At 37.2% G+C, this 27,578-nt stretch overlaps 1 protein-coding gene across 3 annotated transcripts; it reads right to left on the bottom strand.

The window, feature by feature from the left end:
- Window positions 1–1,321: 1,321 nt before the first annotated feature.
- On the bottom strand, window positions 1,322–27,021 carry GARIN2 (golgi associated RAB2 interactor family member 2). 3 transcript variants are annotated; one of them, XM_054691169.1, is made up of 10 exons: window positions 26,838–27,021; window positions 22,133–22,218; window positions 20,682–20,844; window positions 16,555–16,754; window positions 15,341–15,875; window positions 12,289–12,536; window positions 7,689–7,717; window positions 4,220–5,088; window positions 3,930–3,990; window positions 1,322–1,436 (listed from the first exon to the last, which is right to left on the bottom strand). In XM_054691169.1, exons 2-8 carry the CDS (start codon window positions 22,162–22,164, stop codon window positions 5,024–5,026), a joined length of 1,272 nt encoding a protein of 423 aa, XP_054547144.1. In that variant the 5' UTR covers window positions 22,165–22,218; window positions 26,838–27,021; the 3' UTR covers window positions 1,322–1,436; window positions 3,930–3,990; window positions 4,220–5,023. The 3 variants fall into 3 exon arrangements, with proteins under 3 accessions (XP_054547144.1, XP_037359427.1, XP_037359428.1); XM_037503530.2 differs by lacking the exon at window positions 4,220–5,088 and having other exon boundaries at window positions 3,930–4,102; window positions 26,838–27,020; XM_037503531.2 differs by lacking the exon at window positions 4,220–5,088 and having other exon boundaries at window positions 26,838–27,020.
- Between the last annotated feature and the right edge of the window lie 557 nt (window positions 27,022–27,578).

Here is a 27,578-nt window from a genome sequence, read left to right as displayed (position 1 = left end):
AAATCAAAACCATTATTCAAAATTACAATTTAACAATATTCCTTGAAAAAACATCTTTAAGCATGATTGTGTTTAACAGTGCAAAGAGCTGACTATCCTAAAACATTAGAAGACTAATAGCTGCCTGTCCTTTATGCTATTTAGGGTAATTACTATTTTTCTCTTACATTTGAATTAACTTTCATAAAGAAAAATGAGCTGTTTTAAAGTGAGGTTTCCAAAACCTCACTTAACATATTTCATAAAACATTTAGAAGTTCTCATATAAATTATACCCAGCAGTGTATTTCAGTCAATCTGCCTGTTCTGTTCCCCACTCTGTCTCTGGTGAATTCTCTCACCCTCCCACACATCTGGCCTGTACCCCAGCTCTTGTATGCATGAATAAATAAATCTTTTTTAAAAATTAAAAATAAATAACATACACCCAGGACAAACCTTCTAACAATAAAATTAAGGATGTGAGATATGATGTAAAATTACATACAAATAAAATTTCTTGGTTTCTATGGGTCAGGAAACTGGGAGATTAGTTTAACGGATGGCTTTGGTTTAGGGGCAATCCTGAGGTTACCATTAAGATGTCAGCTGGGCCAGCAGCCCTCTGAAGGTGTGACTGGGATTAGAGAATTTGCTTCCAGAATAAGCCCTCACATGGCTGTTAGCTAGAGGCTTTCTTTTATTTCTTGCTGTTTGAACTTTTTGGGATTCTCCAGCTGGATTCTCCCAGAGCAAATGATCCAAGAGAGAAGCAGTCAATACAGTAACCACAGGGTCTAAACTTCACTGTCACCGTCTGTAAAACTGGAAAGTAATAACATTTCATAGATTATTTTGAAGATTGAGAACTCATGCTGAACACATTGTAGAATGAGTGGATCCTTCTGAAAATAACTAAGTTGTGGATTTAAAAATACAAACTGTTTTTTTGGATGGAGACTGCAGTTTTTTTTTTTATTTTAAACAGTGTATGAATTTAAAAAAACTGTTTGAAAATGACATTCATTAATGCCATAAACACTCTCAGGTCAGAGGTTCACTTAGAACACAAAGATGGAAGGAACATAAATTTCATCTTCAGGGACCCCACAGTACCGGACGCTAGTAACACATTGTTGTATTAATGTCCAAAGAAGAAAAAAGTAAACTAAGAATAACAAGTTTGTTCAACAATGCCAAAGGGAAAAAAGACCTTCAGATAAACATTGAGTTTGTGACTAAAACACCTTATAGTTTTGAGTTCTCCATTGTCCTTTAAAATAAACATCCATAATTATAATGACTAAGATTTAAGAAGTTAGATTGATATAGATTTAAATACTTAATGATTAGTAGTAGCCTTTATTTCTGCCACATGGAAGACAATGCTTTATCTCTTGCATTGATCCTTCTTTCTTGAGCTGTGCTTGCTTTCCAGTTTAGTAGTTTGTGTTTATCTGACCAAAAAAAAAAAAAGTTGTAGTCAATTCCAAAATTTGAAATACAGATTATTTTTAAAGTTATTACTGTTGAGATAAATCTTAAAAAAAAATCTAAGTACAAGTAAAATCAGTGATTGAAATAAGAAAGACATTTTATAATACAACTTTTCTACCTAGTATAGTAAAAATCCTTTAGGCAGATAAAATCTCATTTTTTTTATCTTTAGAGGTTGAAGAAGTGTTTAAAGAAACTTCTTAATTTTGTAAAAATTTTGTTTTTTTAAAAGCTCTGTCTACCCATGTAAGAACCTAACAATTAAAGATGTTCAGATTAAGATAAAGGGATTTCATTCTTTAAAATTTAGAGATGTCAGGGCCTCCCTGTGGCACAGGGGCCAACATCTCAGTGCTATCCAGCTATGGCCAGCCACTGTGACATGAGTTTGATCCTTGGCCAGGAAGCCAACCCACATGGCTCAGCAGATCTCTCCTGTCTCTCCCTCTGCTCCCCTCATTTTTTTAAAAAAATATTTATTTATGCATTCAAGAACTGGGATGTAGGCCAGAGATGCAGCACAGGGGTAGCGGTGAGAGGATTCATCAGAGAAAAAGTGGGGAGTAGAACAGTTAGATCTACTGAAATATATTGCTGAAGGGAGCAGTGGTGAGACAGGAAAGGTCTGCTGCACCATGGGAGTTAGCTCCCTGGCTAGGGATCTAATTCACACCGCATGGCTGCTGATAGCTTGACAGCGCTGAGACTGGGCCCAGGGAGGCCCAGTGAAAATAAATCTTAAAAAAAAAAAAAGATTTATAGATATGTCATTGAATTATTTCCAAGTTGTTAATTTGTGCTAAATTAAAATGTTATCTATCACATGAGATTTGCATGCATATAATATATGCTCATTGTAAATAAGGGACCAAATAACTTTTACATTATTTCAGTTATAATAATATAAAGTCTTTATTAGTAGCAAACTTTTTCATCATTAAAAAAAAAAATCACTGCTTCCCCATATATCAGCAATTCACAGTTTAAATATTTGGGAGCCACTTTTCTAATTTCAGAAGTCAGCTCTAAATATGGTATGTAAAAAAAAAAATAAATATGGTATGTATATCATCATTTTGTCCTTTGCTTCTGCAGATCTCCTAATGAAACCCCAATAGTTTGAATTTTATTGTTGTAAAAATATTTTATTATCAGGTTATCGTCACAGGAATCTCTCCAAATTCTACAATATATTGAAAGTTGGCAGGGCTTAGTACTCTCCACACATGGATGTAGGAGCCAACACGTCACCCTGTGTGCCACCACATCACTGTTCACTACCACCTAGAATAAGTTTAGGACATATTAAGGGTATACTTAAGAGGGAAAAGAACTGACAAAGGAACAGGCACAGACTAAGGATGTATGTGGAGGCCAGGGGATTATTGTGCATGGACAATTGTTACTATCTTCCTCTGGTGTGTGACCTCTGGCCCACAGTGTGCATCTGGGTGAGTCTTTGTTAATAAACTAAGTGCTTGAGTGTTAAGCAGACTTTTTTTTTTTTTAAAAAGATTTATTTATTTATTTATACAAACACTGGGTACACTCAGAAGTGCAGGAGGGTGAGAGAATTCACCAGAGCCAGAGCTGGGAGCAGAGCAGTCAGAAGGACCGAAGTACACTGCTGAGGGGAGCAGCGGGTGGCAGGAGAGGTCTGCGCACCATGTGGGACCCTCCTCCAGTGGCCCGGGAGCAGCCAGGGATCTAACCGGCACTGCAAAGGCTGTGGGCAGCTTTGCAACCCAGCCTCAACCGCTGTGCCATCAGGGAGGCCCGTTAAGCAGACTTTGTAGTAGAGTGACAAAAGAGTGCACACCTCAGTTCTATCAGCAGAACTCTGATGAGATGGGCATGGCTGAGACAAATATCATTGTTAAATAATTCACTGAAAGGTTAGTGTCTCAAAGAAACCTAGAATATGGGTGACCCACCACATCCCGCTATGCAGGTCAGACTACAAAGTGAAAGGAGCCTCCAATACGACAGTGTACAACTGCACAACTGTACATGGCAGCCTTGCAGACACTCTAAAAATATCTATATTTATTTATAGAAATTTAACAATGAGGCTGAAAGACTGAGGCTTTGTCTGCATTGACTAAGAAGGCAGGTTGAGAAAAAGTATGACGAAGAAGCAAAGAGAAAGAGCAGGAATGAGAAAGAGTCACTTGTAAAAGCAGCAGCAAGTAATTCTCATCTAGAACATCATTTGAAGCTCCTTCTTATCCCTGTGCTGATGCTACATTTTGACTCATGATGGTTTGTACAGGAAAAAACACACAAAATCATCAATACTGAATTCCACCTGTGTTGTTACTACTGTAGAATGAGACCCAATATCAAAAGATTCAATTTATTGACTTTTTGTGAACGTGTCATATCTTGTCCTTTCTATCTAGGAAAATATCTTTGTATTATAATTGTAAAGAATTACTTTCAGGTTGTCTTACCTGTTTTTTCCATTGGCCTTTTCTTTTTCTCTTTTACTTTTCTTTCTTCACATCTATTTCCCTGAGAATGTGGGAAACAGATAGGGCACAAGATTGTGGAAATTAGAAGAGGACTTAACATCAGGAGGTGGGAGTCAGAGGTCAAATAGTTGGGAAAAGTGGAAGAGTGTTCACTAGAGAGAAGGGGCATGAAGAAGAAAGAAAAAAAGTGAAAAAATATAGGAAAGAAAAATGAACAGAAGGAAAGAGAACTTAATTTGGGTCTTAAATTCAAATGATATTCTAACTACCTCATCAAAAATATCTTTGTTTTTTCCAATGGAGCTCATTGTTAAATTTCAAAAACAGTTTTCTTTTAGGATCCTTCTTTTCTTTCTCATTTTAGTCCAGATTTAGTAAACAGAGAATCAACCTGGTTGTTTAGGATTCCATGGAATTTGATTTGTAATAGTTAAGAGGAAGGTGGAAAAGAAAGATGGGTGGGGTGGAGAGGCCACTCCCAACATATGGGATATTCCCCTCTTCTTCTCAAACTTCTAGCCTTCATATTTTGAAAAAAAAAAAAAAAAACAAACCATAGTATAGATAAATCTACTATTTGTACTCACTGTAAAGAACCCATAAAGTTAAGAAGAATAAAATCTAAAAAGGTATGAAATTGAAAGTCAAGAAAGGAGAGAGATGGGCTCTAATACTGAGAGACAAATTTAACCTTGGCCCTATCTTGGAGACTTTCCATAAAAATATTTTTACCCAAAATCTTATTCAGGAAGAAGAAAAAGTGAAATTCTTTCCAACTGCTGAGAGGTTTGGGAGATGAACTGGAGATCATAGTTTCCAACTAGAACTGCCCAGGAGGTGGGTGAATGGGAACCTGACAAAGTTAACATCAGGGATTTTCCTTGCTGCAGTGGGGCACAGTTATTATTCTGCCTTGCACCTAGAATATAAATCAGGATTACTGAGTCATTCTGAATCTACATTCAATCTAAATTCAATGGGACAAGGAATTAAGATTTTATTGATCATTGTTTTTCTTGGGGTCAAGAAGTGGTAAGTGTGAGTAAGAGTATGCAAGTAGAAAAAGAAGTGATTCAAAGCAGTGTAAAAACAGGGAAAGAAATGCTAATCAGAGGGAAAATTGAAAAACTGTACAAGTCTAAGTAAGGAAAAAATGGGAAGATATAGGAGAGAAAAGCGAAAAGAATGAGAAATACATGAAAGAAAACAAACAGGGACAATAATTAATGCTTTGTGAAAACTGCATGCCAATGTTGTACATTGTACTGTCCTTGTGATTTAACAAGCTCAGAGCAGAATTAGCACCTGATCTCAAGAGCCCCATTTCAAGCTGCCTGCTAAATTTACAAAGATGGACCCCACCTATATCAGCTTAAAAATCATAACAGCTGACAGGGCCTTGAAACAGTTAATTGTATTCTCCTCACTCCCCATCCATAAGCACACATATTTTATGTTGGGGAAACTGGAGCAGAGGAAGTACACTTGTAACTCAGATATAACTCAGATCTAGGGTGTTTGATTCCAAGTTCAGTGTTCAATAGCTGCTTTCCTCGTGTTTGCTTTCAAAATTTCCTCAGATTCCTTTGCCTGGTTTGTTTTATGCACTCACTACTTCCTAGTCATGTTGTTTCCCAAACTGTCACCTTCCATTGTTTTTTCTCTTGTTCCCACAGGTCATTTACTGTGCTGTACTTGCATCTGACTGCTTCTTACCTGGCTCAAGACTTTGGCACCTTCACTGGACTATTGCAATGACTTTCTACTTCCAGCCTCCTCCAGTTTCGCTTAGAGATTCCAGTCAGATCTCAGAGATTAATTCTGTCATTTCCCTGTCTTTCAGTGTCTCCTCCTCACCTACCAACAGTACTATCCAAACGCCAGAGCTTGACCTAACACCTCCATAACCTGGCCCCCACTGCATATCTCATTGCTTCTTAATCACACATGCCCAGCGCTCTTCCATCTCCTTGTGCTCCCATGGTCCCCTGGATTCAGGGTATTCTTGTTTCCCCTTTTGTAAGTCCAAGAATGTCTCCTTCATAGAAGGAGAAAATCATCAACATGATTTTCTCTCTTGAGCTAAAGCTAGGTTCTCTACTTTTCTCTTAAAACATCTTTAACATTATGGTTTATGTCTGGAGGCCAGGAAATTGTATCTTGTTATTTACTTACTTTTTATTTTATTTTTTTTTATTTTATATATTTTTACATCATTTTTCATTTTTGCATAATGTATGCATTTTCATCTTGGTTATATTCCCCATACAATTCCCACCCACCTTATTTTGACCCTAATCCTGGTTTATAGTTGCTTGTTGATTTTGATTTTTACTTTATTATAATTAATCTTTTTCCTGGTCTCTTATTTAGGTTTTCCAAATTCCTGCTATGAGTGAGACCAACCGGTATACTTACTTTTAATCTCTTAGAGTTTGCCACAGTGCATCGTATGTAACAGATAGACATTGAGTGCTAGTTTAATTAAGCAAAATTGAGTTTGTGCCAGAGGACAGGTGAAAGAAGCAGTCACACATAGGATAAAGATAAAAGTATCAATGTCCCACATTAATTTTAAATCTCCATGACTTAAATAACAAGTGCTTCAAAATGTATGTGGACTGCACTAATTATATGCCAATATAATAATTACGTATTAGTGATAAGGCTACCTCTGTATTTTTCTTTGTCTCTAGAAAATAACTTGCCTTTATTGGACATCTCTGGAATTTCTGAAAATTTAGTTTTATTTCTTTATGAAATAAAATTTAGAGTAAAAATTGGTAGATGAGAATTCTACATACTGCAAAGGAGATTTGTACTTTTTCTCATAAACTACATTAGCATGTACTACAATGCTCTCGGGTTTAATAACATAGATTGGAATGTAGGTAAAACCATATTGCAGTGCAATTCATCTGGTACTCTTGGATGCTAAAGACTAGTGGGAAGGTCCAAAGACAAATTCAAGTTTGTATAAACTTGAATTCTGTAATTATTTGCTCCTGTTGTAGGACTCTTGCAAATGGGACTAAAGTACCTTGAAGTGTTATTGGCTTTTTTAGTAGAAGTGTTTTGGTTCTCCATTTAAGTCCAGTGAAATGTGACTCTATGTTCTTTCCATAATGTTTTTTTATGTGCATGACTGGAGCTGAGCTCTATTCCATCCTCCAGGTTAGACCGAGATGATCTCCACCTGAGCCTATATTACAACTTTCACATTAAAAGCTGTTCTTACAGATTAAAGATCCTGAGACATGGGGAATGTAACAAAAAACTGCCCCCCAAAACATGAAATGATATCATCTGATAGTAAAGTGGTAAAATGTGAGCAGGAACAAAGAAGGTCTAGTTGATTTTGGATTTACTAAGAAACTCAGTGGTGGACCTCTACGCTTCCAAATCAGCAAGGAGGAAAGACCCTGTTATTTGACTTCTGCTTGCAGACTAACATGGCAGAGGTGCATGCCCGATGGGTTTGATGCAAGGAACGAGGAAAATGAACTCTATCAACACACAAAAAAGTGAAGTAATGCCTACTACTTGAACGATAGCACAAGGATAGGCTTTAAGGAAAAGTTTACCCAGTGGAAGACTCAGAATAGAGCAAAGGCAGGAAATGAAATGCATCAAGCCATCTAGCTGGAGCCCTCTGCTCTTAACTACTCTGGTCTAGACCCAGAGGTGGCTGCTGGATACCAGGAATCACAGAGGAATTTGATGGAATTTGTTCCATACCTGAACTATCTGAATCAGTTCTCACGTTCCTGTAAAAATAAACAACACATTTCAAAGTTTTGCCAGCATGACCACAAATATTTTAAACAGAATTACTAGGTGTGAGATAACTGGTCATTCTCTAAATGCTTTATAGTTAGTAATGAAACATATTTAGCAAGCCTAGGGTACTACTGATACAATACAAATTTTAGTATAATTACCTGCATTTCTAATAACCTGTGAGCTGTCCAACTGGTAAGAGTGAATTGTATGTAATGACATATAATCTACTTTTATTGTATCTATCACCTGTCATGCAATGAAACTTTGGAAATTCCTGAGCTACTGCCTCTCCTGTCCTTGTAAACTCATTTCAATTTAGATTGAAAGAAGTTAGCTGCTGCTGACCAGTTTCCATGAACAGGGTCAACTGTGTGGGGAGTACAGGCTTCTGCACAGAATAAGGATTAAATTCTGGAATCAGATTAACTTCTAACCTGGGGTTAGAAGTTGCCTACCTCTGCTAGCTACTTCATCACAGTCTCTATGTCCCTGTGGGGGTGACAGCACTTGCGAATTTACTGAATACCAAGATTTGTTCAAGTTATTACATTTATTAAGGTTTGGTGGGTAAAGCAGGAGAGTAGCTGGCAGTTTTTCCATTTCACTTTCAGAAATGCCTTTGAATAAAGGTACTTATTTTTGGTATTCCTGATTTTTTTTTTAATATATTTTTTAAGAGGCATGTATTTTTATTTATTTGTTTGTTTGTTTGTTTACATGCACTGGGTACAGTCAGAAGCGCGGGAGGGTGAGAGAATTCACCAGAGCCAGAGCGGGGAGCAGAGCAGGCAGAAGGACTGAAGTACACTGCTGAGGGGAGCAGCGGGAGGCAGGAGAGGTCTGCGCGCCATGTGGGACCCTCCTCCGGTGGCTGGGGAGCAGCCGGGGATTGAACCGGCACTGTAGAGGCTGCGGGCAGCTTCGCAACCCAGCACTCAACCTCTGCGCCACCGGGGAGGCCCCTGGTACTCCTGATTTTTAAAATAGCAATAATTTAAATATGTATTTTAAGTGCATTGGCATGTTAAACATACACTTAAGTCATTTACATTCCAGAAAATCTTTGTTTCTTGGTCACCTTTTCAATAAATGTTTTGGAAGCATTTCTATTTGAGTAAAATAAAGCATTTGGGGACCTCCCTGGTGGCATAGGGGTTAAGTCTCAGCACTATCACACTATCACTGCTGAGGCCTGAGTTGGATCCCCTGGCCAGGGAGTTAACCCACATATGGTGCAGCAGACCTCTCCTGTCTTGCCCACTGTTCCCTTCAGCAGTGTATTTCAGTTCTGCTCCCCACTCTGTCTTTGGTGAATCCTGTCACCACCCCCACTTCTGTACCTTTGGCCTACACCCCGGTTGTTCTATGCATAAATAAATCTTTTAAAAAATACAGCATTTGGGAGGAATAATTGCTCTTAGATAAAATCTTCCCAGATAAATGTACAAAAACATATTTATGATCCATTTGAAGGGATTTGGCAAACACATCCAGTTCAATTCCGACAGTAGATCTTTCTAAAGTGATGGTTAAAAATTAATAATTTTCTGAGGAGTTTGCAAAGAAGTGCTCACGTTGCCAAATAAGTCTGGTAAATTAAAGGAAGGCTGAGTGTAATGATGAAAGTTTTTAAAGGACTGAGAAATATCGAGTAAGTATCCTTTAAAAACGGGTGCAAATGAAAGTCTGCCATTTTCCTTTCTAAAACAAAAATTTAAAAAATTAATATAAAAAAATAAAAAATAAATAAATTTTTTCAGGGGATCATCAGGAAACTAAAAAAAAACCACTAATTGGCTTAAAATACATCCTGATTTTGCATAATTATGTTATAAAAATGAAATATAAATTATAAAGAAAAAGAAAAGGTTATTTTTGGGGGGGAGAAAAAAAATGGGAGAGTCAGCAGAACTCTTGTCAAGGCATGAGAAGGAATATAAACGCTTTTTAAAGCACCAACAGTGACATTACAGGAGTCTCTACTGCCTTTTGCTTGCCCACCTAGATTTAAATTACTTAATTTACATTTTAAGGCTGCTGAGTCTGAGGGCAAAATAACCAACAAGGCCACTGTTTAATTTTTTCCCATTGTTCCAAAGCACGTCATTGAAATGTCATTGAAATTCTTGGTCTTGAGAATAGCATGTGAAATTTATTTATCAATCTCACAGTGTTCTTGACTTAATCCCACAGATGTCCCAGGAATAAAGCATCAGTGCATCCCATTCTGTTCTTAGATATTACATCTTTCATTCATAATTAACATTCTAAAATTAGACTCTAGTTGGTAATTATGTCCCTGATGAAAATAGGCAATAAAAAGGAATCCATGCTTGATTAGACTGAGCTTAATCGGATTACTCAGGACTAAAATTTGTGGGGTTTTTTCTTTATCTATTTGTTTCTTTTCCCCCAATAGAGTCAGCATATAAATGGCACAGGGCTTGGGGGCTGGGAGGTAGAGTATAGGGCATTGAAGAATATTGGATTTTGCTGACCTTTAAGGTTGTTTTTTTTCTTTTGAAGAATGATTTTTGCTATATATATATATATATATATATATATGGATTCATTTTCTTATCATTTCTAATGGTGATCACAATAGTGAGACTAACAAAATTTAAAAGCCACAAACCATTTTCATTCTAAAATTGTATTTTCCTTACAATTTTAATATTTCAAAATACCATTAAGAGTTAACCTGTTTGAAGGACTTTTAGGGTAGTAAGACTGTTCTGTCAAGTAATGGTGAATGCACAAAACTCATAGAACAAACAGTGAAACTTGAATGAGGAACTGCAGCTAATACTGTATCAACAATAATCACTAATTGTAGCAAATGTACCACACAAATGTGTTAATAATAGGGATAAACTGGGGTGCCAGGAGAAGGGAGGAGGTGGCCGTGGGTTGGGTAGAACTCTACTATCAACTCAATTATTCTGTAAATCTAAAATTGTAGTTTAAGAAATAATATCTATTAATTATTAAAATTTTTATTTAATTTCTGGGCATTATTTGATTTCTCCCTTGAGGAGTCCTCCCTGTAGTACCCCCACCACCATAGAAGTGGTGGTCTATCTCTCCCTTATGCTCTTCCTTCCCTTGTTTTGACCCCTCTACTTCCCCCTCCCCTGATCTATGCCTCAGATCTATGGTCAGCTTCCAAGTTTTGTCTTTTTCCTGACCCTTTGCTGGGGAGTACTGCTTTGCACCTCTTTATGTGTCTATGCTTCAATTACTACCAAAGTGGAGGTACCATCATCCCAACATATTTTAATGTTTTTAAAATATTATAGTTCCACTCTCCCACATCTAAATAATAACTTATCATGAGTTTCCTTAATTTTATCTTAAGCTTGCTTTATTTTGCCTGCTAAACCCTATGGATTTAGCATTTATTAACAGCAGGAGTAAGGCTTTTCGTGTTTTGACTTTGTCAAGTTTTACAAGCCAGACAAATTATTTGCTTCATAAAATTAGGGAAATCAAACATAATTTTTCTATGTTTAAAAGAAAACATTACATGAAACAGAGATAATTCTTAGAGTATCTGAAAAACTGTTCAGTAAAAGTTACAACTATGTCGTTTGCTTTATGGAAGCTCTATGATAGAGTGATTCTATGTTTTCAAGTTCTGATTGTGTTAGTTTTGTCTTTACATTTTTGTTAAAGTCATTTATATAATTTAGGGTTTCTAAGTTATTAAAGCAAAATTGTGTATAATCTTTCTCAATAACATTTTACTGCTCTTTCTATTAATGTTAATGCTTTTTTCATTTTCAATTTCATCCTAAAAAAGAAAAAGAACTGTCCAATGGTGTCCTTGTTTATCATCCTTTTTGAGAAGAACCAACTAAACTCTTCCTAGTACTTAAAGCTGTTTTAAAATTTTCAAGTTTATTTTTTTCTTTAAGTTTATTGTTTTGTTTTCCTCCTGCTCATTTTTTTATTTTTAAAAAGGAGTTAGCCATGATTGATTACTTTCAAACTTTTTATTCTTGCTAACATAAGCATTTAAATTTCTAGATTTTTCTTGAGGTTCTTTTTAGGCATTACTGCAGAATGATCAGATTACCTTTTATCTTTATAACACTGCAGTGCTCTTTCAAATTCAGCCTGCAATCAAGCTACTAAAATTATGAGAATAGTTTTTTCAGATTATTAGGTGATTAGTTGGAAATGTAGAGACGTTTAAGGTATATGTATATACAGAAAAGTATAATGATAAAAGAAAAAGCACTCATGGTCACTCTGACTCTAAAAATGTGGATAATGTGACTGTATTCTATTTTCTTCAGCACACAGAATAGACTCCAGGCAGAAAGGCCAGAATATCAACTGACTGGCATGAGAAGTTGGCATAAATATAAAAATTAGCTAAGGTGGAACTAATTAAGTGAATCAAGTGTGTGTAATTAAGAGTTGACTATATCATCATTTAATTACACACTCTATCTATGACTAAAAGTCTTCGGCAAGAAATGTCTGAGTTGCATACACTGTTCACATTATTTCATCTTAGATTTCCGTGGCATTTCCATGCCTCACATACCTGGATCTTTCAGCTTCAAGAGCCATGTTTTTAAAATCAGTTATCTTTAATGCAGAGGTTGTATTATTCATCTCTTCAGATGTTCTTGTCGCACTTTTGTCTGAAGTCAATGTATCATAAAAATATCTTTCACCTTCAAAAGTCAGTGTTACATCTGAGATGGTGACATGTTCTGAGGGTTCTTTTAACCCATCCTTATTTCCTGTATCTTGTAGATACTCAGTTTCCCGATTGTTTTCCAGTGTTTCCTATAAAAATAAGCAGCAGCAAATGAGGCGACAAAAGAGTATTACACAGAAGTAGATTACTTATGGCACAGTGTATACAGGGATAATTTCATTCGTATTTATGGAGTGACTTTGAGTGGACAGGCACAATCATGAGGGATTGAGAGTTTGGTGGTTCAGAATTACCAAGGAGCCTGGTGGGCATGGAGACTGGAAGCAAAGGGGTCTGACATAGTACATGCAAAAGTTTTTGAGGTCACATACACCAAAGACATCTCACTCAAGAGGATTAGTGGTTAATTATCATAATTCCTCTCCCTGAATTACCAGAGAAAGGAAGGTGTTCTAGAAATGTCTTTTTACTCCCCAATCTGAAGTTATTCTTGCTTACCAGCACCTAGCAGGTGACTGGAGCTGGAGGTCCATAACAACAGCAAAGTGCTGATTTTCCCTGAAATCTCTCTTTCCCCTCATTTCTCTGTTTCTGTTAACATGCCAGCTCGCTAGTCATTACTGTCTTCCTCAGAGTCGCTCTCTGAGCCACTGGCCAGCCAGTCCTAAAGACCCCGTGTCTAAGGCACCTCCTGTCTGCACCTTCTCCCTTCCATGGCCCCTGCCAAGTTCATCTTCTTTATTATGTTTCCTTGAAAATAATGCAATAATTTTCTACCTTCAAGACAAAATTTCATTTGTTTTCTGGTAATAAAGGTAATACATATTTATTACAGAATGTTTAAAAAATCCTATAAGATAATAAATGAAAGGGAGAAAAATATTGCTCGCTTGATGCCACGGGCTAGAAAAACTACTACTGTGCACATTTCATCCTGCTCTTTTCATCCATTTATTTATTTTGCATGTGTTTGCTCTGTGACCATATCACATTTCTATGTCCTACATTTTTTATTATCCATTCATGTATATTCATTTTCTTATGTCATTAAAAGTTGTGTGAATCTTTTTTAATTAAAATTATTTTTATATAGGAAAAAATTTAGAAAGGTATAAGGAAGAAAATATGAATTGCCTATAATTCCACAACCCAGAAACAACTACTGTAAATAATATGACTTTCCCCCTTTGGTTTTCTCTGTGGGTATAAATGTTTTTTTTATAACAGGGATCATAGCCTTCATTTTTCACCAATTTTATTATCATGAATATTTTTCTAAGAAAAATTCTTCACATAATAGCTACAAAATTATTCATTTAACAAATATTTACTGAATGACCCTGATCTAGTCAGATACTGCTATTGCTCCTGTACAAATAAATAGGGCACTTGCCCTTCATGTATTTAAATTCATTTAGCTATCCCCTGTGGTGGAAGTTTAGTCACTACCATATTTTCATTATTTTATTTTTATAAACTTGGTATAAATATGGTTTGATTTAACATCTTTATAACTAAATCCTCATTCCCATTTCTGATGAATTTTTTAAAATTTAGCTGATGAATTCTTTAGGAAAGATTCTTAGAAGTGGAATCACCAGGTTAAAAGGTATAAACTTTTTTAGGTTCTTGATGCATAATGATTTCAAGAAAGTTTGTACCAATTCTCATTCCTACTATGTATCTGAATGAATTCCAAATTGGCCACACCTTTAAGTATGAACTGTTTTTATTGTTTCAGTTGACAGTTGCATGGGTTAAATTGTTTTTCTAATACTGCATTTCTTTGATAACTAACGAAGTTATACTTTTCCACTGTAGCAGTTTATTCTGTGACATATTTCCCCTTGCTATATTTCTGTTGTGGGCTCCCTGAATTTTTTTAGCAACAGTCTTCAAACTAATCTCTTTACCTGTGACTCATTCTATCATCAGATCAATTTTTTTTAAAGATTTATTTATCTATTTATACAAGCAGTCAGAAGTGCGGGAGGGTGAGAGAATTCACCAGAGCCAGAGGGGAGAGCAGAGCAGGCAGAATGATGAAGTACACTGCTGAAGGGAGCAGCGGCCAGCAGGAGAGGTCTGCGTGCCATGTGGGACCCTTGCCCAGGGCCGGGGATCGAACCGGCGCTGCAGAGCTGCAGAGGCTGCGGGCATCTTCACAACCCAGCGCTCAACCACTGCACCACCGGGGAGGCCCCAGATCAATTTTTTTAAAAAACAGTTCATTCACTCCCCTGCTTGGAGGCCTATTGTGGTTAAGATTTGCCAGAAAGTGAAGCCCACACATCTTAATTTGGCATTCAAGACTTGTAAGCAACTTTCCAACCTTGTATCCTAATATTCTACATGTATATTATGCTCTAGCCAAACCGAAGGAATCCTTCTTGGATATGGCTCTGTGTTTTCCCACTTCTGACTTTTTCTAAAGCCACTCAGTTCTTTGGGTTTTTATTTTCCTATTTTCACCTTTACTTTTACTTATTAAAGTTTCAACTGATCCGTCAAGTTATTGCGTTCTTTTGCATACATTTAAACCTCAAAATATCCCTTATATGATATTAATTTCCTCATTTTAGAGATGAGGAAACTGAGGTTCATGCAGATTCAGTGCTTTGGCCAAACTAATACATAACAGAACAAAATTCCAATCCAGGTCTTCTGACTGATTTCAAAGTTCTTTCCGTTCCATCATAGCTTTCTGATACTGGGCTGAATTTAATGAAAAGGATAGTCACAGCCTATTTCAGGAGATATCTTACAACTTCTTTTTACCTGGGTCTGGGAATCAAATGTGACTGCAAAAATTAGGTTACTCTTAGTAAGTTCCATAGCAAATAATAATCAGGGTCAGACAGTTAACTAGGCAGTGTGATCTTAGTTATCACTCTTATTTATAGATAATTAATAAATCTTTCATGTCACATACCTTTTGCTCTTGCATAACCCTTCCTATATCGTCACCGTCAAATACCACTGTGACCCCTGAGCTGTTTCTGACCTCACAGTGGTCTGTGATTTCTGTGACTTCAGTGACAATTCTCACATCTGGAACCTCTGGGACCTCATTTTCTGGAATATCTGTGACATCGGTGACATCAGTGACATCTGAGAATTCTGAGAAATCTGTGCTTTCTATGACATGGGTGGGCTCCGTGCATGTGTACAGATGTGAGGGCCCTATATCTGTGATCGCTGCAATATCCATGATGTCCACTGAGCCTGTGATGTCTGTACTATTTGTGATTTCTGAGAGGCTTGAGACTCCTGATATCTTGGAAGCTTTGGCTTTCTCCTGATTCAAGAAGGAGATGAGGTCCACCCATTGACAAAATAAGGTGTCTTCTTTGTGGGCAGGAGCACAGAGCTGTAGGTAGTAGGCTCGACCGCTCACCAACTTTACTTTGAGGCGCATATTATCAAAATCATGCACAGTAAGAGTCACAAACTGCAGAGGAAGAAACCTGCCAACAAACACAAATGTCATCTGGAGGCCTGATAGGAGACCTATGAAAGGTCTTTGCTTTCATGTTTTATATCAACTTGAAGAATAAGACTCAGGACAACAGGCTTGGCTCCCAGACTAGCCTTGGTAGGGCAGCTGGGGTATGGGTAGTATTTTTTTTGGGGTGGGGGCACCATTTTCCCAGGGCTGGTGAAAATACAGACTTTTAGTACATGTCATCAGGCTCCTAATTATATTCCTAAGGCTCTGATATACTGAAAAATCAGAGGAACAGCTGCTTACCATAAGGAATTGTCCCACTTAATCTTGTAAAGTTGCAACTTAAGAGAAGCTGAGTGATTTGCTATAGGTCTTATAGCAAGTTAGTGACTTGATACAAGACCAGAGGGAATTCTAATGGGAATTGGGGAGTTGAGGGGAGAGAGGCATTTAATATGTGCTTTCAAGAATTTCCTCCTACTTAGGCTTAATTCTTTAAAAATTAACTCCCTGCTAGATTGCCAGGTTGTCATAAACTATTTTCTCAGACTCTCAGAATATGACTTTGTCTTTTGTAGCAGGGAGTGCAAGTGAGATGCACCCTTCAAACAACTGTCATTGGTGTCTCCCTTTTCAACTCCTTAAAGGGTAAAGCATATTTTCTGAGGGATCCTTAACCTCTTCCCTTCGTAACTCACCTGGTGAGCACCACTTTCTCTGGAGAAGGAGATGTCAGAAGACTTTCAAACAGAGATTCTGCATCTTCTGGGGCAGCGGGTTTCAGATGTGCCAGCAGCATGACATTGGGGGTCTGGGGGGTTTGCCAGGAAGAACAGATGCCTACAGTCACCCAGTTGGCTCGGTTATGAAGGTAAATGGATTCACCTCTTCTGTTGACCTAAGGCAGAGAACAGGAAGAGGAATTTTCTGATAAGGTTTATGGTCCTTACAATCTTGCTTACCTAGGCAAGGTGAAAAAAGGAGGAATGAACATACTCGTTATTGGAATTCTCGGAGTAATCACAGAGAACAAGCAACCACAGTCCCTAACCTTGAGGGTCTACCAGGGAAGAAAAATATTCAACAATTAAGCATGCCAAAAATTATTACTGTAAGAATGGTTCTCTAAACTTAAGTTAAGGATGCTGTGGGGAATAGAACAGGGGACTTAGAGGAGGATGTAGGCATTGGTGTGCTGGTAAATATTATCAACAGTTTCATTCATGTATTATCAACACATGAATGTATACACGTTTATTATAAGTTTTACTGATGTAAAAGATGAGTAGCACACAACTTACAAATAATGCCATAGAATGCTCTATTTTAAATTATCAGAGCCAAATGACTTTCAGAGAAGTCTTCATTGCTCTTTGCCAACCATTTTTATTGTCTTAATGCTTTATTGAAGTACATATATGGAAAGTCTACCACTTAATGGATTTTCACAGATTGAATACATCTGTGTAGCCAGCCCACAAATTAAGAAACAGAAATTGTCACCATCCAAAAGCCACCCTCAGGGTCCTTTCTCCTCCCTGCCTCTTCCTACTGGGAAAATGGAATTCTGACTTTCATCAGCATAGCCTAGAATTGCATGTTTTTTGTGCTCCGATGAGCCTTGTTTGACTTCATCCCTTTAATAGCGCATTTCTAAAATCTACTCACAGTGTTGCACATAGTTCTCTTTGCTGAATATTATTCCATTATTCAAATATTATCCATTCTACTATTGATAAGCTTTTGGGAAGGTTCCATTTTTGGTTATTGTAACTATATAGCAGTGATGAATTTTTTCCCTTGTATTGTGATTTTTATTATGTAATTGACTCATACCTTTTGCTGCAATATATTTTATTTTTAATTAAAATTTTTACCTCATATTTTAATTTTATTTAAAAAATATATTGAGGTAACATTGGTTCATAGCACTGTATATAATTTAGGGGTCAGATGTATGTCACTCTATCACATCCATCACTAAAGCACCCATAGTTATCAGAGATCATTGGGTCCCTTCCCCCCCGCTTTGTTCTCACCCCCATTCACCCTTTCCCTCTAGCAGCCTTAATTCTGAAGTCATATTGCTAGACTTTATTTTAGTTTGGTTTTGTCTGTTTCTTTGTTTTATTTCTCTATATTCCACATATGAATGAAAATTGTTGAGTATTTGTCTTTCTCCATCTGGTTTATTTCATTTCATAATCCTCTCAAGTTCCATCCATGTGGTAATGGCAAGAGTTCTTTCTTTTTTTATAATTCAGTATTCCATCCTGTATATATGCTACATCTTTTTAATCTACTTACTCCTTTGTTGTCAGGCATTCATATTTTTTCCATAATTTGGTTATTGTAAATAATGCTACAATGAACACAGGAGTGTATATATCCCTTCAAATTAGTATTTTGCATTCTTTGGGTAGATACCTAGGAGTGAAATTGCTGGGTCATATAGTATATCTAATTTTTAGTATTTTGAGGAACTTCCATATTGTTTTCCATAGGGGCCAGACCAGTTTACACGCCCATCTTACCAACATTTGTTGTTTTTGGCCTTTTAAATGTGAGCCTCACAGGTGTGAGGTGGTATCTCATTGTGCTTTTGATTTGCATTTCCCTACTGGTATGTGATGATGGATATTTTTCCACGTGCCCGTGTCCTTCTTGATGTCTTTTTTGGAGAAGTGCCAATTCTTCTGCCCGTTTTTGATTGGGTTCTTTATATTTTTTATTGTTGTATGAGCTATTTATTAATCTTGGATATTAGTTCCTTGTTGGATGTGCTTGCCAAACTCTTGTGTCTATAATCTCAAGAGTATATAGAAATGATAAAATGCAGTAAAATAATAGGATTGATGAGTTTCAAATATTTTTGACCTTGTTTTAAATATCATTTGTTGACTAAGTTTATACAATTTCATTTTTAATAATAGCTTTTTAACAACAAACTTGCAAACTTCCTGTACATCTACCAATTTGCCAGCTGCAGTACATTTTAGACATAGGGTCAGGGAAGTCTCCCCCGGGGAAGGTCCTCTAGCTAAGGCCTAAATAATGTGGGAGATATAGTGGTTGGGTGGACAGGAGAGTTTTCCAGGCAGAGGACAGTAAGTGCAAAACTCCAAAGTCTAAGAATCTTGGCTAGTTGGAAGTGGAGAAACTGAAAATTGTGGAGACAGGGATATGAAGGAAGTCAGAGAGGGGTAAAACTTGGTTTCTCAGCTGTGCAATAACTGGTTCAAATAAAATCATGTAAAAACAAAGACACTCAGAATTTGTAGCTTCCACTATTGATTTTCTATCTAAAACTCTGTCCCTGTTCTTCCTTACTAACTGAATTCTTACTCTGTCCCATATCCATCCCTCAAGGATGGTGTATCCCCCTTACAAAGGTCAAATCCTTATTAATCACAATGATCCTGCCTCCTCCCAGCCCCTTGCCAGTGATTGCTTTCAGCAGGGACATGTGACCCAGCCTGGCTAGTGGGACATAGTGGAGGCCTCTTGGTGACTCTGGGAAAGGTTTCTCTGCCCTCACAAAGAATTGGAAGGATGAGCTGCATCTCTCTATTGCTGGCTATTGTCACTGTCCTGTTAGCATGTGATGTCCTGAGGTGAGAAAGCTTGAGGGTGACAGAGCAGAGAGAACCTGGGTCTTTAATGACTCATCACTGGTAAGCTGATATCATGTGGCCTTTTCACTCTATTTGAGATAATTGCTGGTTTTGTTTGTTTGTTTAACTTATGAGTCAGGAATCTTGGCAACTTGTTGCCAAAGACACTAATCAAGAGAGCTTGTACATCTTGAAAGGAGTGACTTAACCAATTATGATAGGGAGTCATGTCTGGTCTATAGGGTACTAGTTACCTCCCCCAGTATTCACTGGCACATGAAAAAAAGTTATTTGAAAAGGTACAGGAATAAACGTGAAAAATAAAATGAAAATATTATTAGTAGGAAGAAAAATGTAGAAGGTGAAGTAGATAACAAATCATGTCTGATCACCTGTGCTCTAGGATGTGACTTAAACATGAGTGTTCCTCAAGTCATCACCTCTTGCCAATGGTGTTCTGAGGTAAGAACTCCCTAGAACTCCCTAGGCATCAATGTATAGAACATGTTTATGAAAAATGAAGATGTGTCTGTTGTCTTCCTTGTCAGTCCTTCATGGAATCAGCTGAGGACCTGCTTGAGTGTGTATGTTCAATGTTAGATGTAGTTGGGGCATTTCTATGAAGTTTAGGGCTATGGCCAACATCATCGAACTTATCTCCCCATTTTTTGTTTGAATGTTTAAGAGGAAAGTCTGACCTGCTCCTAAATGCATTGAAATGTTTCATTCATAATATAGGTTCATTTTTATGAGAAGGAAACTTTCTCCCTGGCACAATTTGACAATTGTACCTTCAGAGCTAAGAGCCAAAATTCATTTTAAGTCCTACCTGTGTTGTTGATGTTATTACTTAAATGTTTTCTAAGACTAAGAAAGGAGTTAATCTGAATGATTTCCTATGACAGGATGTTCTAAAAATCACTACAAGCTCTTAATATAATTTTTGGAAGATTATGATACTATGATAATTATGGTAGAGTTAGGACAGAACTCTTAGGGAAGAGTTTGTTGGGAAAATTTGAAATGAGTTTACCTTTAACACTAATTATTTTAACATTGTTTGAAGGTCTAAAATTTTTCCTTTAGATTATATCACACATTCCCTTGCCGTATTTAAGACAACTGTCCCCAAATTTTCAGTTGTTTTTTGAGAAAAGTAACTACTTAAATTATTAGCATATAATTCAAGGTTCAAATTCTTATTTATTTACCTGAATAAAATTGCTCTCTAACATAGGAGGAGACACAAAAGGTGCATACTCTCCTTCACCCAACATATTTTGAAGATCCCCTGCACTGAGGGTGTGTCGGTCACAGGTGGCGTCTTCCTCACTGGTCCTAGTGGTAGACTTCCTGTCATTCTTCTTCATTGTGCTTATATACCAACATCAGGAAACAGAAGGAGTGGCGGTACAATGAGCAGATATAGAAAAAATTTAAAAAAAAAATTCAGTTGCCTGGTCTATAGGGTACTATCTAAAACTCTGAATAGTTTATGTATTCATTAATTAGCAATTAGAATCCAGCAAATTCTATCAACATCTATGATATGCTGGGCACTGCACTGGGATCTGAATATACATCTGAAGAGAACCGATGAGTTTCCTGCCCTCATACAGCTTATTCTCCTTGGGGAGACAGTAAGCAAGTAAAAAAAAATAAAGATGTTGGGAGATGAAAGTTACAAAGACTCTAGCTAATGAAAAAGGCCTGGATAGTGAGACTGGCAATTCTAATTAATTAGGATGATTAGGAAAGTCCTCTCAGGAGGTCTCTCCTCAAATGTCCTTCTTCTTCCAAACTATTATTTTCTGTTTTCTTAATTAAGGGCATCATTACCTTTTCTGTCATGGAGAGCTCTCAAGTTCTTTTTGTAAGTAGGTATCAAAACTATACTAAACTGAAACATCTCCTGATCATTCACCAAAGATTGAAGCTCAATGCTTGGTTGGTGGAGTAGTAGATTATCTGATCTATGACAGTTGTTCATCTCCTGCTCTCTTGCTTGGACTTTCCAAAACTACTTCAAAAAACAGTGGCTCTACATCATTAGATTTCACCTTTCATCCACCAGAAATGATAAAATTCCAAGAAGGGAACAAGGCCTCAGGATGTAATTCCATTCATATGTTCAAAATATCACCCTTTCCAGAACCTCAATGCCAGTTAAAAGAAGTCTTTAACTGCAAGCAGCAGCTCCTCTCTGTATTTCTACCTCAGCCTTTCTTCAGAGATTCTTTTTTCCACCAGCTCAAGCTAAAGCTAACTAATGAACATGTTTCATTGTTGTCCTAGCAAGGGCATTGAGATGCAGAGACCACTTCTGCCTGATTTCCTACAAACAAAGATCAGCAGCCATCTGGATTAGGGTGTCACAGCAGGGCTCACCTTTCATTTTCCAGAACAGCCATGATTTCTTAAACTGTTGTCCCTCCCAGCTCAGACACACTCATATTAGTTCACATGTCCCCTCTTAAGATCTCAGAGCAACAACTTTGGTACACTGAATTCCCATAAAAGGGGAAGAAGAAAAAAGGAAAGCTTGGAAAGAGAAGTAATTAGAGTAGGAAGTGAGAGAGAAAGGAAGAGAGAGAGGAAAATGGAAGGAGAGAGTATGATGACTCAGTACACAGTCTCTTCTCTATGGTTCATCACTTCTTACCTTAACTCAGGGCCAAGCCACAGTCCTTGCATGAAGACAAAGCTTTAATTCACTTCAGTAGGGCTTCCTCCTTTTCATGATGCAGTCTTTCGTGAAAGAAACAAAAACAGAGGAAGTGTATACAAAAGAAGAAAATGTCACTAATCTTTACTCTTATTTTGTATGTGGTTTCAAGGCTTTAGGAAGAGTTTAACTAAATTAGCTGGGTGAAGTGGCGGGGCGGGGGCTGGGGGCTGCTGTCAGCATTTGGGATGAGCAGTTATCAAGGATCATAATCATGGTCTTTTGTTGAGTGGAACCAGACAGTTTCGAGTCCATAGCTCATAGTTGGCCTGAAACTACCAACCAGTGAAATCCTGGGTTCTCTAGCCTTTGAGGATATTTGATAATGCAACAAGAAAGTAATGGAAGGTTGTAAGAAGCTTTATATGTAATATTCTTATAAAAAAATCGGAGCAGCCTATACAACTCTCTAGTATTTCATACTAAGTTGTGGTTACAGTCATTGTGACAAGCATTTTTCCTCTCCGTAAAACTCTGACTTAAATGACCTTTCAGGAATACCTGAACCAGGGGGAACACAACCATAATCACTATCTGAATTCAAGTGCTATAAACAGTGTGGAAACTGGTATGGGGGAATATAGTGAATTCTGTAGTCAGACACATCTCAGTTCATATTTACACTTTGCAAACCTGCTTACTTCACATCTGTGAGCTCATTATCCTCATGTATAAAAAGTGGATGAGATAACGCACCCCAATGCAGTGTTGGATGTTCAAACACAGTGATGCACAGAAAGCAGTGAGCACCATGGTGGTCTAGCAGTGAGCACCTAAACAGTACCTGTATCAGCCTTATCACATCGCCTTGAGTCGAAAAGTATAATCTACCCAGCATTTGCCGGGCTAGGTTCCCTCTTGATCCCTGCTAGCTTGATAACAATTTCCCAAATTATATTCATGCTAAGAAATATATTTTTCCTCAGTTTAACAACTCTGGAGGTGGAACATGCCTTGTGATCACTCTCTGCTATTGGGCAACCACAACATGATTGTCACAGGCATGAACATCATATAATTGTTCCTATTAAATTATATACATTGATAATACTACAGGTATTGCATTTAATTGCCATTTAAAATGTGTCCCTCATGGGTACCTGAAAATCATTTGTTGATGCCATTTAAAAATTTCCAGTATGAAACTTGCCAAATACATGTCAGAGACTTGGAAGTAGAGACTAGCGTGGAACACTCCTTTAAGAAATGCACAAGGATGACAGCACAGATGATAACAGATAATATGTGGAAAAACTCTAAGAAAGCATTGACTATCTAACCAGCAGGATCCCCGCCTTGCTCCCCATAGTCCTTTAATGGCCTATCTTAATAGTTGATGGATCTTAGATTTGGTGAAACGCAATAGTCAACTCTTGCATCATTAAAAAAAAAAACAACACTCTGAGAAATGGACAACACTCACATTCCAGAGGGTATGTCTAGTGTTTACTGGTGGATGCTAATGTATAGATGTCCCGTGACCACTGGACTAGGGAATGCCCATTTTTAGCACAGACATTTATATGACCTCTAGAATTGCTTGGTTACAAGCCCAGTGCCTCCAGAAAGCCATCAGCAGATGGTCTCCCAGGGGAGCAGATATAGTTGTGGATTTAGGGTTTACAGAGCATGGAGAGGTCGCCTGGAGAGGGGGAAATGGGAGGAAGGGCAGGGCTTCCGTGCATTTGGAGCCATGCCCGGGCCTTGCCTTTCTTGTCCGCTTTGAATTCTGTAACAAAGGAGAGTTCAGCTAAGAAGCAGAAAATGAATCTTTATTATCTTCTTTGATGTGATTTTTTTTTGTTACTAAATCTGGGATTATTTCTACACTTTTGAATTATGTACATAGATAGTAAATGCTTGAATGTTAACTAGTTATGTTGCTACTGTTATTTGAGATGGTCAATCTGTGCACCACAACCTCATCGCCCTATACCAGCCTTTCCACTTATCCTGGTTAATTAAGACTGCACTGTTCTTAAGACATATGAATTGCTCTGTGAAACCAATTTTGGCTGCACACTCACCACCATGCATTTTGTCAGTGGTCTAAGAGCAGGATCAGTTGTTAAGTGAACTATTTACGATATATGAACTATTTATTTGGAGACTGTATTAAATTTTTGGTGTACAAAAGGTATATAAAGTTTGATCTCTCTAGTTTTACATAAATATGTGTACACATTATATAAAATTTTCCTATAACAGTAAATACTTTTAAAAACAGCAGTTACCAGTCAGGGTGTGGCATTGTTTGGAACGTCACAATCTCTGGTGAGACGTACCAAAATGAATTGTGCCCAGTGGTTAAATTGATGTTTGAGAAATGATCTTCTCTTAAAAAGCAGTAGGTGATTCAAGGCACTCTGATAGGAACTTTGTGCTCTGCTCTGCTACCTTGTTGGGGGGATTGTAGAAGAGCAGCTAGACAACTCACAGCACCCATTCCTCTACCCAGTGAACAACACTTATACTGAGATACTGCTATTAATTGTGATGATTCAAAACAATTCTAATTTGTGCGGGCTGGACTTTTATTGATAACTTGGCTTTCCTAATAATTTTACACATGGACCAGTTTTTAGTATAGCTTTAATTAGATTTCATTTATGTACTATCACCTTACTCATTTAAAGGGCACAGTTCAATGATTCTAGTATATTTGCAGGGTTTGTGCATTTCTTAACGGAGTGTTCCACACTAGTCTCCACTTCTAAGTCTCTGTTATATATTTGGACATTACCATGATATAACTTTGGGACATTTTTATTCTTATCCATAGATACATGGAGATAATAACATGAATAGTGCATATATGTCCTTGTGATCATTGTATGTCAAAAAATGACATGACCATGACCTTTATGATATGATATTAGGGGAGGAAGGTTATTGCAAGTGAAATTTGCAATAATGTTATTAATAAATGGAACATTTGTACATTCTATGTGATATTTTTAAATAAAGCAAGTCTTAATTTATATAAATTCTATATGAAAATTCATACTACCTTGCTTTATTATCATTATATATGCAGTAGAGGTCTATAATGTAGAACTCATAAATAAAAAGTAACTTTTCATATTAAAAATAGATTACTCATATTATGGGACCATGAATGTATAATATAAAAGTATAATATATGTTAAATGAAGTGTGAATTAAAACCAGAGAAGAAAAGCAGAGATGCTGTAGTTTATCATGGGAAGACAAAACTTCATTTTGCACACAGAAACTTTTTTTATAATTTGTTCTACCAGTATTGCATATTCATTTTCACAATCCTGGTTTGTTTTACCATTAATATAGGCCCTCACTTTTAATTAAGCAAGAAAGATACAGAGCAATTTGACAGGCTTTAACCGCATGCAGAACAAGGAGACCATAAAGGAATCTAATTATTTGAGATCCCCACTTACCACTAGCTAATTCTTTATATATTTTTTTAAAAATTAGTGCTTCTCCCCCTTCTCAATCCTCTTTTTTTCTTTTTTTCAGCTCCAATTCAGTGGAGATTAATTCAGTAGATAGTTACATTAGGATGCATTTTTCCTCATAATTGCAGTACAATTTTCATTTGGAAAAAGCATTCTGGGCTTCTTTTAGTAAAAGAAAGGTAGAGTGATTCCTTTAAAAATGATTACAGACTGGAAACCAATGCCAGTGGTTTAATGTGGAATGCAAGTACAGAGAAGAAATGTTCTATATAGATTTCAGGGTAGAAATGTTTCAGCTTTGCTCTAGTCTTTCCATGATGCCAAGAGGACGTCCCCATCTGGGTTGTTTTAAGGATAACTGAGGCCCCATTAGGGTTAAGAATAGTATGGATATGAGGTACATTCACTCTGTGGTCGTGATGGGATGTCTTTATTTTCTCAGAAAGAAATACAGTCATTGGGATTCTGGAACCAAGACACCTGGTATTTGAATGGAAATTGGGTGTGGGAGGGAGAGGGAGTTGGGGAGCCAACGTTAATTACATGAAAGCTCTTAATGATGGTGTTTACTTGTCACTTGTTAAAGCTGTTCTGACACTTGGTGCTTTGAGGTTAGTTCTTTGTAGCACTTTGAAGCATAGCATTTACTTGGCTAATGTTTTCTAAGATTCTTAACACAGAAACCCATTTTTCGAATTGATCCATTGCAATTCTAGGTTGCAATTTTGTGTTGCAATTCTGGTTGCACCTTTGAGAAGCCTGACTGTTGTAGCCCTTCCCTTGACAATGGTGCCTTCTGTTATCCTTTCAGCTTTGAGTAGAAAAGCCCTAACTTTTGGATCTTCTTGCCATTTAAATAATGACAAATGATGGTCTTTACACAAATTCATTCAATTCTCAGTCATTCACAGAAGAAAATTGCGGTAACAGTTGAAAAATAAAAATTTTAAAAGAATTTGAAATGCTTCTCTTCATTTCAAAGTTAAACTCTAAATGAAATTATTTTTGAGATAAAGAAATTTGGTAACCAGATAGTAAGTCTCTGAACTTCCTGCTTGCTCTAGTATAAGAAATGAAATTCAAAGGAAAAAGAAGAAGCTAGAAAGAAAATAGACACCCTTCAATTAATAGAATTCATCGAAATATCCATTTTTTTCTGTCTCTCGGGTTCATACCAACATTGCAGTTACCAGACAGTCACTTACAAATATGTGAGGCTGAAACAGATCCCTGGAGATCTCCTGGATGTCTACTAGGAGAATAGTCTCCAAATAGCACGTGTCCAACTCTTTTCACATTTCTTTGGCAGAAGGTGTTGATATCTTCTGGGCAGGCAACTAACCACTTAGTAAAAGAAGCACAGGATGCCAGGCTGCTCTGGGCATTGTTCTACTGACCCTGCATCATAATGTGCTGACATAGTCTCTGAAGTAAGAGAAGTGGGAAGGAGCAACTCTGAAGGGGATTAAGGGTTGCCAGCGCTCCTGAGGAGCCCACATGGCTCAGGTGTGGTAGTTCTGGTTGTGGTGTGAAGTTTTCAGAGGAAAGTCAATTTTAGGAGTAGACCAACCAAGAAAAAGATATCCTATGAAAAAGTTGTAAGCACTTTAGTATATCATTAAATCTCCCTTTATTTCAATTTTCAGAGATTTAAACATATTTACGTCATTATGAGCTAAACAAGCAATATTCTTAGAAGGCAGAGACCTCTTGATCTTCATACCTGTAGCTTCTGGTGTATTCTGGATACATCTCTTGTAGGCATTCAGTAATGGCTCATGAGTGGGTCTCTAGCTGGCCACCCAGGTTTGGGGTGGGGTCATTACCTTGGTGAGTTTACCTTATTTGGGTTACCATATACAAGACCCAAACACTTGCTTTTGACAGGTGTGCCTCAGAATATCTAGTCTCTCAGCTCATACATGAACTCTCTGAGTTTTGGAGAA

This window comes from Talpa occidentalis, unplaced genomic scaffold (assembly GCF_014898055.3).
Source record: "Talpa occidentalis isolate TD23 unplaced genomic scaffold, MPIMG_talOcc4v2.1 talOcc4.11, whole genome shotgun sequence".
In the NCBI taxonomy this organism is placed as follows: Eukaryota; Metazoa; Chordata; class Mammalia; order Eulipotyphla; family Talpidae; genus Talpa; species Talpa occidentalis.
This window is presented reverse-complemented; position numbering and strand designations above follow the sequence as displayed.